Source organism: Adiantum capillus-veneris, chromosome 8, assembly GCF_014529385.1.
Source record: "Adiantum capillus-veneris isolate H3 chromosome 8, ASM1452938v2, whole genome shotgun sequence".
NCBI classification, from domain to species: Eukaryota; Viridiplantae; Streptophyta; class Polypodiopsida; order Polypodiales; family Pteridaceae; genus Adiantum; species Adiantum capillus-veneris.
Window position 1 is genome coordinate 90,172,046 of NC_140938.1, and position 12,885 is coordinate 90,184,930.

A 12,885-nucleotide genomic window follows, 5' to 3' on the forward strand; every position below is an offset into this window, starting at 1 on the left:
AAGTGCTCGGTCCGCTCTCAATGAGTGAAAAGAGGCACAAGGGGAGGTTGGACAAGCCCTTCTTTCCTGGGATTTCTGTCACTCTTCAAAAACACGATTAGGAATCGACACACCCAAGTGAACTTGGGTTCGTGCGACCACAACAAGCAAAAAAAATTTCTTGTGATTCTTGTGGTTCTTTCCTTGAGTGATACAGAACACTGCCAAAGCTCTAATACCAATGTAAGGTGCAGCGGAATGAATGTTGAACTTTGCTCAAGATGAGTGCTCCGAACTGTGCTCAAGGTTCCTTTTGTTCTTATGGAAGGAAGAGCCTTCCGTTCTTAATGAGAGAGTGCAATGAACATAAACAAAGTGAATGGACACTGTGCGTGAAAGTGCATGAGACAGAGAGAGAGAGAGAGAGAAGAGAATACGACACCAGAGACGTTGTAAAACCCTCCTCCGAAGGCTACCACTCTCGTTGGCGAGAGTAGTCTACTATTGATTGCACAAACTGGTAGAAGTGGATGAATGAGAACTGATGCAAGTCTAAGCTATGTCGATGTCAACGACGAGGATGACGAGACCGACTCTATGGCTGAAAAACTGCGTACTTGCTTTGCTGTCCAAAAACGCCAGAAGATTGAAATCTAATGAAGCCAGAAACGCTGGTTTAGGCTGAGATTTGCTGGCTGAAAACCCTGTTTTAGGGTTGAATATGCAGGCTGAAAACTGATGCGGTGCTGCTGTCCAAGAACGCTATGTTCGGCTAGAATCTGGTGCTTCATAAAACACTGTAGAGGCAGCCCAAAATCGCTGATTGCTGTTGTTGAAAAATGCTGGCTTGCTTGTCAAAAAACAGCTGGTCCATGCTGTGGGGTGTGGCGATGCTAGTGAGTGCTGAAAACGCTAGGGGGCTGGAGCTTATGCCATGATGCTATTGCTGAAAACGCTAGGGTACTGGAGGTCTTGCTTGGAGGAAAACGCTACCAAGAGGGAAAAGGTCTTGCTTGAGAGAGAGAGAGGGAATTTATTGCTTGTGGCCTGTGTTATCCTTGCTCTTCTGCCAAATAGTGCTAGCTTAGGTTTGCTTATATATTATCTTATCCAATTTGCCCTACTCAGTTCCCAACAAAAGTCACTTAAAATAATAAGTGAAAAATGTCAAAAATAGGGAATATAGGTTAAATGCACTGGAAAATTTCCCTGAAGGATTCTGATGGGAATGCTTATGATGATGTTGTGTGCAACCAGAGGATATGCATCTACTCTTAAGTGCCTGGGCATGCACGGTCTATGAAGAGACTCACAAAAAGTGTCAGAACACTTCTTAGACTGACTGGACTGATTGAACCCTTGTCATGTTGTAGCTTGTCCACGGACACATGGTTGGATATGTCACGTGACACATTGGGCTAGTTGATCCAAAAAAATAAATAAAAACAAAAACCAGAGTATATTATGGCCCATTGGTGTGTAAATATTTCATTGTATATAGGGCCTAAAAATAGGAAATTTTCATAATTATTTTGGTATTTATTTAAATATTTCTACCTAGGTGTGTGCTCTAAGTATGTTATGTACATTTACTCACTATTACCATAATCTTTCTTACCTATGTATTCTATAAAAAATCATTTCATGCAAGCTTCTCTTATTTTTGGTGTGAATCCATTTTAAAGAAAAACCTCAAAAAATACCTTCCACCATCAATCATTGTCTTTCACTAAATTTCTATTTTCTATAGGTATTTCTTCTTACCTCTTTTAAATAAATATACATCAATAGAAACAAATGAGAGCTTTTTTCATTAGATTTCCTATATTTTCATATATATATATATATATATAGTTCACACTATTTTAGATTTCATGAATTATTTATATACACTAGCTTGGTTTTTTCATCATATCCATATATTATATTTGCAAGGAGGGGCTCATCTTTGGAGCCATATACAAATTCAACAAAAGGGGGGCCACTGAAGACTTTTTTGTGAAGAAAATAGACATTTTGGTGGATTTTTTATATCCATCCCCACTCCGAATTTGAAGCGGTGGTTAGAAGACAAAATGTGGACCAAGAGCCGAATAATTTTCATAATTTTTGGAGCTACCATCGGTGAGATATAATTTTTTGATTGAACCCCAATCTGCCCACTTTTCTCACAAGTAGCCCATAGTCTTCTCTCACCTCTTTCCACACTTCTACACACACACATACTCATTCCTCTCAATCCCTCACTCAAACCTGCACCTTCAATGGTTTCTCTCACTTTCTTCACCATTAACCTCTCCTCTTACTTCCATAGCTCTCATATGAGCTCTACATGTACATACACCATCTCTATGCTTCTCTCTATTACTTCCAAAGTATAATTCCATCTTACCGCTTCTCTATATACATAAAATTCAGCATGTAAACCATGCTTAACCTCTGCGAATTGAAAGATCTCATAAACCGAATTGTCATTTTCATCGCGATAATCAACCTTGGCGGCGGTGGCATAAAGAAGAGAAGAAGAAGAAAGTTCGCATACCATAACCAGGTGGTGCTCCTTCACTTGTTTGGCTGTGGGTTTGTTGTTGTTTCTTGCTTGTGGTTGCCCCAGCTTCAATTGAGAAGCACGGGAGCCTTGAGGGGTGTTTATAGGTCGTCCTCTTATTGCCTGCCCCGGACCGCCTCACCGGTTTGACTACAGATACCACAAATCCTATTGGGCAGGACATGTGCAGGTCTATTGGCACTTCTTTTTGACAAGGAGTTGTTTTCACACTCAGTTCGGGACCTTGACGCAATATCTTCACCCTGTATTGACAGAGTACAGTAGTTTACTACATTGGTGTGACGACACTTTACCATGTAGATTTCTTGGCGGTCGTGACACCCCAGATTGTTGCTATACTCGCGGAGCTCGCCGGAGTATTGTGCTTTAATGGACATCGCAGCAGACGTCTTCATCTTTTGCCTCATATCTTCGGCTTCATGCGGTTTATTCAACATTAGGTGTTAAGAGGGGGTGCTAGATTTACATCACTCTACTGCTTCATAGGTCTAGGGTATACTTGTACGGCTAGTACGTCTCCGGGTTGGCCATCCATAGTCTAGGTTGTACCTGGCCCAGCCGCCCGAGTTTGGGGCCGGCCGCTCGCATATATTTCCATATATCATTTTTCTGCTTGGTCGGGGGGGATTTTTATCAGGCCTTGCCCTACCTCCCCTTGGGGTACCTATTTATGGGGCCAAGGGGTACCCACTTCCATCATTTGTTGTACTGAGGTTCTCTTGCTCTGGTAGTCAGTGGGGGACTGATCGCCCCTTTCCTACATATAGCGTTTGTGGTCCTCTCTCTCTCTCTCTCTCTCTCTCTCTCTCTCTCTCTCTCTCTCTCTCTCTCACGCTTCCTCACAGATTTGGGCAGATTTGTGTGGATTGATGGTTGATTTTATGTAATGCAAAGGGTCAAAGCCCCAGTTTCAATACACACACACACAGAGAGAGAGAGAGAGAGAGAGAGAGAGAGAGAGAGAGAGAGAGAGAGAGAGAGAGAGAGACCTTAAAAACAACAAAAAAACAGAAGCAAACCCTAAAAAAAACAACAAGAAACACTTTGAAACCTGGAAATAGGAAAAACAGTGACAAAACCTAAAAAACCAGCAAAAAACAATTTCGAAACCTCGAAAAACAGTGGCAAAACGATAAAAGAAAGAGAGCCAAACCCATGACGTGGAGAGAGAGAGAGAGAGAGAGAGAGAGAGAGAGAGAGAGAGATTTTATTATCGTCCTCGGAGGTCAAATATGACCTATGGGACCAAAGTTACATGTGATGTAGTATGTGTGTGGTTGATGAGTGATTCTCGATGCTCCAAAATTGTGGTGATGAGAGTCGCAATGGAGAGAGCCTACACTGTGGCTGGGGGAGGAAAGTGTGTAGGTCTAAGTAATGGCTAAAATGTGAGGGAAGCAAGTTCGGATGTGACCAAAAGCTGAGTACTCCAGTATTGTGTGGTACTGAGACTCTTGAACTTACAGTGAGCATAATGTGCACAATTGATCGACTCTTCTCCATTGCCCCAATGTCCTGTCTCGCATCGAATGGAGTGGGAGCTAAGCCAAATGGTTGCGATAGTGCGTATCACTAACAAGGGGATATGCTCAAGCATGTAAGGGTGAGTACGGTTTCCTCTTTCAACGAAGAACATGGTTTTGTAGTTGGGGGCAATATGGGTGGTGTAATGTATGAAGCGTGACGCATTGGATTTCTCCGAAGCCATAATACATTGGCGTTGTAAAAAAGCTTCATTCACTTGGGAGTCTATTGAGGCATCATGTAGCTAATGTAATGCATCCCATCTCATAAACCACTTCTTTGTCTTGCATCCATCCCGTGCTCAAGATCTTGCTTTTATGTGTCTTTTGAAAATTTTTTCTTGCTTCTCATGCAATTGTAGGAAGTCGATGTGAGGGGTTTTGGTGCATCTTTATCATGTACTCCACAACCCTTTCCATGCCCATAACTTCAATTGGAAGAGATCCCGACTCAAGAAGTAGAAGCATATATTGTGTTTGTGTTTTAACTTGGAAAAAGTTTGTAAGAAAACGTTTTTGGACATTCTCAAACTCTTTCCAAGTAGACTTTGAGATGCTTTTGTCTCACAAACTCTATAAGGAAGAACTGGTGTCACCAATGTGTCAAAAAAGGTACTTCTTGAGAACCAATAGTTGATGTTTCCTGCATTACACCGGCTCTCGAATGCATAGTACGCTCTCTTTCTGGCTTCCAAACAATGCATAACACATTCATGCTACTTGTGACCTCAAGGCTAAGGTACTTAAAGCTCTCAACAACTTCAAGTGTCTCATTGTTGTACACAATGCATGGCTTCTTCTTATGATTGGTTTTCACAAGCATAACCTTTTTTTTGGATTCATTCACAATCAGCCGACTATGCAAGCAAAAGTTCTCAAGTATCACCATAAGCTTTTGTGCATCCTCTAAAGTGTGTGCTAGAAGCACTACATCATTCGCATACAACAAAAGCATGATTACTACATTGTAAATAGTGACCTCTTTAATGCAAAAATCAAGTACCATTTGTTACAATTGATCGATGCATAGACCAAAGAGAATCGGTGACAATGGACATCCTCGTTTAACCCCAATAGTGCTTGCAATTTTTTTGGAAATTCCTCTTCCTATGCGCAATCGGCACGTCACCTTCTCATAGATTCGAGAAACCGCAAGCATAAACTCACTTGGCACTTGGAGTTCTTTCATTCCGATCCACAAATTGTTACGTGGAATCATATCAAAGGTTTTCTTAAAGTCCACAAAGCAACAATACAATCGCTTGCCTTTCAACGGACTTTCCTCCATGAGAACACAAAGAGTGACAAGATGATCAATGGTGCTATGGCGTCGATGAAAACCCACTTGTCCTTTTGCACGCTTGCCATTGTCTTCAATTTAATCATTCAATTTTATCTCCATTATGCACCCAAACAACTTTACCGTAAGAGACCAAATTATTATAGTCGGGTAATTGTTTACATTCTTTACATCCCTTCCTTTATGCAAAGGCTTGACCTAATTAGTACTCCAATCACAAGACATACCATGTTGAAGTGCAACGTTGAACATATCACACATCCATTTGTGTGTAAAATCTCTCGTCCATTTAATCATTTTCGGTTTGATACCTTGAAGAGAGAGAGAGAGAGAGAGAGAGAGAGAGAGAGAGAGAGATTATTCTGGCATGGTTTGGTTTGTGATATTGGTTGTTTTGTATAAAATGGAGTAGTGTTCGGATGAAGTAGGGTTGCGTGTAATCTTGTGATTGCTTATATATGTATCAGCTAATGTTTTTCATCGAGACCTGAAACCAAGGAATATTCTGGCTAACTCCGATTGTACACTGAAGATATGTGACTTTGGCTTGGCTCGTGCTGCTTTTGATGATGCTGCATCAGAAGTCTTTTGGACCGTATGTATCTGCAGGCAGATGCTTGCCTTTACTCAATTTGAAGACCTTTATTTTCTTTTCCTGTGTCAGATTTTGAAAATAACTTTTTTACTTTTCCTGTGTCAACTTCTGAGAAATAAACAGAGTTATTTTACTTCCCAACAGGATTATGTTGCAACAAGGTGGTATCGTGCACCAGAACTCTGCGGGTCTTTTTTCTCGAAGGTGGTTCATTTTACCCTGCGGCCCCCCCCCCCCCCCCCCCCCCCCCCCCCCAAGGGGCCAAAACCCCCCCAAAACAAGAAACATATAACCCACCACCCAAAAGAAAAAAAACACAGAAAGCCAACACTGCTGCATGCGCGCGCGCACGCACGCGCGCACACACACACACACACACACACACATACACACATAGTTGGACTTACATGCCTGTTAATCTGGTGCAGTATACGCCTGCGATAGATATTTGGAGTATTGGCTGCATTTTTGGTGAAATCTTGACTGGAAAGCCTCTCTTTCCAGGCAAGAATGTTGCGCATCAGCTAGATCTCATCACAAATCTTCTTGGAACTCCTCCTCCTGAAACAATATCTAGGGTTGGCTCCTCCTCCTTGCTCCTCAAGTTTGCAGCCAGGAAGGATGTGTGTGGATTTATCTAAGTGGGCTTCTCAGGCACTCAGCATGGAGGTTGGGCATGTTGAATCATTTTGACGCAATGTTCCCCTTTGATTGTAGCTCACAGCTTTGCATGTATCATCTTATCAAATGGACAGCCTAATATTTATGATTCAAGGGTTGCCGAGTGATCTTCTAGAGAATGGGAGGCTGAGAAACACATGCTCATGTTCAACTTTTTTGAACTATTAAATGAATTGTGGTTGGAAACTAAGTGTCGCACCATTCATTTTAACTTTTGAATGGACAGGTTCGAAATGAAAAAGCCAGACGGTATTTGAGTACCATGCGCAAAAAACCAGGAGTTCCTTTTTCTGAAAAATTTCCAGGAGTAGATCCATTGACAACAGAACTGCTCAAGGGATTGCTTGCGTTCAATCCTCGGGACCGGCCCACTGCTGAACAGGTTTTCATAGAATTATGGATTTGTACCTTTGTTATGCTTTTCACATAATCATTTATAGATAGTGAACAGATATGTGTCTCAGGCTTTGGCACATGAGTACTTTAAGGGTTTAGCAAGAGCAGATTGCGAACCTACCATACGACCCATCTCAAAAATGGAGTTTGATTTTGAAAGGCGTCGGTTAACGAAAGATAATTTGAAAGAGCTCATTTACCAGGAGGTACACATTGGGATTGGAGAAGTGCTAATAAGTGTTGAACCAGCCAGGACTTTTCTTAATGTTGGATGTTCTCTTTTGGCAGATTTTAGAATATCATCCTCAAATGTTAATGGATTATCTTGATGGTGGAAAAACTGTCAATTTCATGTTTCCAAGGTTTGAAGAAAGGCCCCCCCCCCCCCTCCCCCAACACACACACCCCCCAAAAATGCTCCTCCTCCCAATGTGCATATACACAATGTTTGGATGATTGGCTGGGCATGAAACAGTTAACCTAGTCTAAGCACTTCTATGCACCATCATTGGGTTAATAATGTGATAGTCCTTGAAAGAGATGAGATACAAAAAAAATAAAAAATAAAAATAAAAATCAGCTTTATGTATATGATGCTACATGAGGATAGTGCCTTTTGTGATTGATGTTGCACTCAGCATATCTTTAGATCTTGCACTCAGCATATCTTCAATTAGAGTAAATGGTTATTTTGTCATTATGATAGGCCAGTTTCTTGCTTCTATCGAGTAATTTTGCAAGCTGTAACGAGCTAGATACACATCAATTTATTAGACCTTCCCAAACAAGAATGTGGGCTGTGATTGCCATTAGCTTGTTGTACATTCTGGTTTAATGCATGGTCATTGCTTACAGTGCCGTTGATCGATTCAGAAGGCAATTTGCTTACTTGGAAGGTGGTAACGGAAAGCAAGGTAGCAGCCCTAGCAGGGTACTAGATCGAGCCCATGCGTCATTACCACGGTAAGTGCTTTTTCTGCTGAAAGGTGGAAAGCTATGCCAACCAAAAGCAGTGTTTCTGGAGTGTATGTTAATAGCTGGGTCACGGAGCTTTCATTGCAGAAAGATTTTTCAATAGCCTGTCAAGCTTGCAGCCTAGGTTGTGTGAACCACTGCATCTTTGGCCTAGGTTGCACGAACCATTTCATAAAAGGTGCAACGTTCTTATTTTACACCAGGCTGGTAGTTTAACAGACTAATTGCCTACCAAAATCTTTGCTCAACATTTGAAATTGATTTGTTTCCTTACATTTTTATGTGCAGAAATGAAGGCTTAGAAATTATGCATTTTTTGTCATCTCTTTAAGGGTACAACTTGGTTGCTTCTTTAGCATAATCATACCTGATAAACTATGCAATTCTATGGAGACTTTATCACAATTTGGAGTGGGTTTGTTTGTGCTCTCTTGCCAGTGCCCATTTTGCCTAGGTTTACACCAAAGAACAGGCGGGGGGGCTGCTACCATAACCAATCTGAGGGACGACCTTTAGGAGGTTCTAAGGGCAGTGATTGACTGTCTAATCCTCTAAGTGAACATTCTAAGTTTATGTTTGCTTATCTTCTGTATCAGGCAACGTGTCATTAAGTCTACAAGAGACTCCGCCAATGTAGGAGAGGAGAGAGAAAAGCCGCCTTCATTGCTGTTATCGGCATCCTTCTCGTATCCTCCATCTGCTTCACAGAACATCTATGACAGTAAGTTTTTGTCTCATGGATGACTTTCATGTTTATGTTTTGCTTTACGAGTCTGGTGTCATGCAGAATTGGTAACGAATTTTGCCTTTGTTTCACTGCTGTTGTGCCGCATGTGAATTTGGTTTCAAGATGGCGTGTTTTCTTTTCTTATAGAAAGTGAAGATCAAGATTCTTAGTTTGCCCACGTTTTGAAGTCGAGCAGCATAGCTGCTCGTCAACAACCCTTGCTTTGGTTTCGACGACTTGCTATTGCTGGTGGCCCCTTTTGAACTTAAACAGGTGAGGGGCAATCCATCATATCAAGCTCTTAGAATGGGATCATGATTTTGAACATCAACCATCGTCTGTTACAACTCTTCAAACAGCTCAAACTCTTTTCGAAATAACTGTAACGGCAGTGTACTACTATGATTGGTGAGCATTCAACATATTCTCCTGTTCAGGACTTTTAAGGAACCTTGTTTTTGACTACTCTTTGAACAGCTGAAACTCTTCTGTACTATTATGATTGGTGAGCATCCCAAGATTTTAGCATGAATTTGGTTTGTCCAGATTTAAGAATCTCACAGGAAGATGCAACAGTTTTTATAATTTCTCGATCGTCCTACCATCACACGTCCTTATTTAGTGTGACTTATTGTTTTGTTACTCTGTTGCCACTAGATATTCCTGTTTTTTGAGTTGGCATTGATGACAAGTGGGGATGTCGTAGGATTTAATCAATACTGTGCGTGATGGAGCTGATAGCTATATTGTCTTGTGGATGACTACCATGAGTCTACACTTTGCACTTTCCTTCAAAGCTATATAAGAAATCTAGGCATGGTTGCTTGTAAGGTAAAGCATGTCTCAATTTAGACTCCATGTATGGAAAAGTGAACGACACAAGTACATCAGTGCAAGCCAAATTGTTGTGGAATGTCCAAGGCATGGTCACAAGTTACAACATAGTTGAGTACAGCTTTTGGTTTGGAAAATACCTTTTTAAGCTCTTTAAAAAAAAAAGTTGGAGGTAAAGCTGCGTCACACGGTTTTATGTAAGTGGTAGTGTATACATGGCCCACATTAATGTGCAAGGGGGAGCTCTGCACCTGTCTCAGCGACCAATGCGATGGCCAGCTCGTCGTTTGCGACTGGTTGATCTCAGCTTTTTAATACACAGTGAGGTGGAAAGAATGGCTGGGCATTCACAGCCTTTGGCCCTAAGCTAATATGGCCATTATCTATTTGTTCAAGTGTTTCAATCACATGCGAAGCTTTATGTGGATGAGAATATGTATTCCAATTTTTTTCCACATTCAATTGATCGAACCATCCTAGGGTAGGTATTCCAAGGTTACTTACGGAATTGTGTTGAGCATATTACTGTCCGGCAACCAGCAGCGAGTGTATTTGTGTGTGTTGTGGCACGCCGTGTCACCAGTTTGTGACATGCTAAGGAGCTCACCCCGACTCAACTTAGCTCTAAAAAATGCGAGCTCTAAAAGGTGTATGAAGCCCGCAAGCAAGGAAAATGGGTAGTATATCCCGGGGGTAAAGCCATCATCCATGAGTTTCGATCTCCCAAAGGGGCCCCTTTGCGAGCTAACTCCCCTTAGGTCCTATCTCTTTTTTTTCCCCTACCCTCTTGATGGACCCTCAGTCCTTAAATGATATGTATCCAATGCTTTAATTAGGACACGTAATGTTGTTTTTGTATCCGGTCCCATGGGTCATATTTTACCTCCATGGATGATAATGCAATCTCTCTCTCTCTCTCTCTCTCTCTCTCTCTCTCTCTTTGCCCGCGAGGGACCTGGCTTGAAGGAGAGGCTACATGTGGGCCGGAATCCCTCCCCCTTTTATAATAGCATAGATCGATCAACAGTTTTATCTATTGCATTTACCCTTGTATACCTATGTGGATCACTCATGAAGAGCCTAAAATAAAGAGCAATTGTCATTCTCATCATATACTTATTCGGCTATACCATGTCACTTGTGAGACCTCTTCCATGGTTGAAGACTTCTAACTTCCCGGGTTATTTGGGTCGTCAGTCTACTTTTGAAAAGGCAAAGAAACAGAAGAAGTGTGTTCGATTTGAAGTAGTACCCAGTTCTTCTTCTTCTTCTTCTGACAGTTCTTCTACCTCATCTGACTTGAGCAAAGAAGATAGAAAAGGCAAAAAGCGAAGCAAAAAGCAACCCTTTGGAAAGGGCAAGAAAAAGGCAAAGAAGTCTAAATCTTGCCCCGTGGTTGACAGTTCTACGGAGGACTCATCTACAAGCAGTTCGGACTCTGATGACAACTTTTACTCAAAGAAGAAGAATTTTCATAAAACCAACCAATATGACTTTTTGGAAGACAAAAGCAAGAAAGTCCGAGAGTTTAAGGAAGGTGGACAGTCAATTATATTTGACACGTTTTCTGGTTATAGAGATGCTTCGAAGGCTTTGTCTTTTGTACAACAGTTTGACATCACTTTCGCGGGAGGGCGTTACTCAAAGCACTCTAAGATTTGGAGAGCTGCCTTTTATTTTAAGGGGAATGCTTGAACTTGGTGGTCCACGCTTCTATTAAACAAGATTGCGCCAATTAAATGGTTGAAATTCAAGAGGCTTTTTATTTCTTCTTGGCTGACTCGAGAGTATGAACGCTATATACGAACTGCTTGGAACCATCTTCGGATGAGCAAGAAGGATACATTGGACGCTTATTGCGAGAGATTCTGGAGCTCTTTTCTACCTGCCTCTTCATTTAAGGTCTCGTTCAATGAACAGATTGAGCAGTTTACCTTGGGTCTTCCTACAGAGATCTGAGATCATTGCTTGGAACAAAAGTCAGCTTCCATTCAAGAGTTGATGAGTCATGCGAAACGGGGTTTTGCCATTCACTCAGGCAGTTTGACCTACCTCACAAATGAGATCATGACACAAAGAGCTGAACAAACTTCAACAAATGAAAGTAGAAAGAGGAAGAGCAACCCAAAAAAGAAAGATGCACGACCCAATCTCACTCCACAAGGAGAGAGCTCGCTACATCAGGGAAGGGAAGTTCTTTGGATGCGGGGAAACTGGGCATATCTCCGCGAAGTGCCCTAAAAAGGCACAGAAAGAACAGAACGACAAGGACGACGAGAGGCTTGAGAGTTCGAGAGCAGTTGAGGAACGCGGAAGAAAAGGCAAGATGAAAACAGGACTGGTTCTAGATTGCATGGGTACCGATCCCAACACGTTGGCCGAGAGTACATAACTTTGTCAAGCTTGGGGCAAAGTGAAAGACCGTTCGAGATCACCCCCGATCGAATGGGACCACTTGCAGAGGCAGTTCTAGCGGCATCCGGCAGGGACGTAGCAATTACAGCTCTCATTGGCAAACTTTGATTGCATTGTCAGGGGTATTTGGGGCATGAAAACTTTTACATAATGCCTTTGGAAGGTTGTGATGTCCTCTTGGGAATTCCCTGGTACCACAAGAACGACATCGTGGTCGACTATCAGGCGAGGAAAGCGATATTGACAACAGAGAAGGACAGAACCATTGTACTCGATATAAAACTTAAGGGCGAGTTTGTCCGTATTGTATCGGCTTCGGCCATTTTTAAATTAATGAAATCCAGTCTGTTTGTTTACTCGGATCTTTTTGAAAGAGTTGAGTGATGAGGATAGGATAAATATGTCTGAACTTGATAAAGAACACCAAGATTTTCTCCACGCTCATGCCGATTGCTTCTCAGAAGGTCTGCCAGTCGAGTTACCACCCGCTCGTCCTGAAGATCATACCATTGATCTGATACCTGGAAGCACATCATCGAACCGGCCATCTTACTTTGTGAGCCGAGCCTAGAACGAAGAGATTATGTACCAAGTGAAAGACCTCTTGGAAAAGGGTCTTGTCCAGTCTAGTACTTCACCGTATTGCTCTCCAATATTGTTGATTTTGAAGAAAGACGGATCTTGGAGAATGTCTATCGATTATAGAGCTCTCAACAAAATCACTATCAAGAACAGATTTTTGATTCCTAGGATTGATGATATACTTGACAGATTAAGGGATCCTTGTGCTTTAGCAAGATCGATTTGAAGAGTGGATATCCGAATCGCGCCGGGAGACGTCTACAAGACAGCCTTTCGGACAACTTTTGGGTTATTTGAGTTTTTGGTGGT

The 12,885-nt window shown here is 41.9% G+C and overlaps 1 protein-coding gene across 6 annotated transcripts in view; it reads left to right on the forward strand.

The window, feature by feature from the left end:
- LOC147452541 (mitogen-activated protein kinase 9-like) overlaps positions 1-9,330 on the forward strand; it is a 55,362-nt gene extending 46,032 nt beyond the window's left edge. For 2 of the 6 annotated variants that reach the window (XM_086518186.1, XM_086518190.1), the window contains exons 3-11: positions 5,839-5,966; positions 6,111-6,170; positions 6,395-6,544; positions 6,874-7,029; positions 7,112-7,249; positions 7,332-7,405; positions 7,899-8,006; positions 8,615-8,739; positions 8,869-9,330. In XM_086518186.1, the coding sequence (XP_086374312.1) occupies positions 5,839-5,966; positions 6,111-6,170; positions 6,395-6,544; positions 6,874-7,029; positions 7,112-7,249; positions 7,332-7,405; positions 7,899-8,006; positions 8,615-8,739; positions 8,869-8,915 (986 nt within the window). In that variant the 3' untranslated portion in view covers positions 8,916-9,330. The remainder of the gene's footprint in view (positions 1-5,838; positions 5,967-6,110; positions 6,171-6,394; positions 6,545-6,873; positions 7,030-7,111; positions 7,250-7,331; positions 7,406-7,898; positions 8,007-8,614; positions 8,740-8,868) is intronic. The other 4 variants (XR_015188902.1, XR_015188903.1, XM_086518187.1 and 1 more) reach the window with 4 other exon arrangements.
- Positions 9,331-12,885: the final 3,555 nt, after the last annotated feature.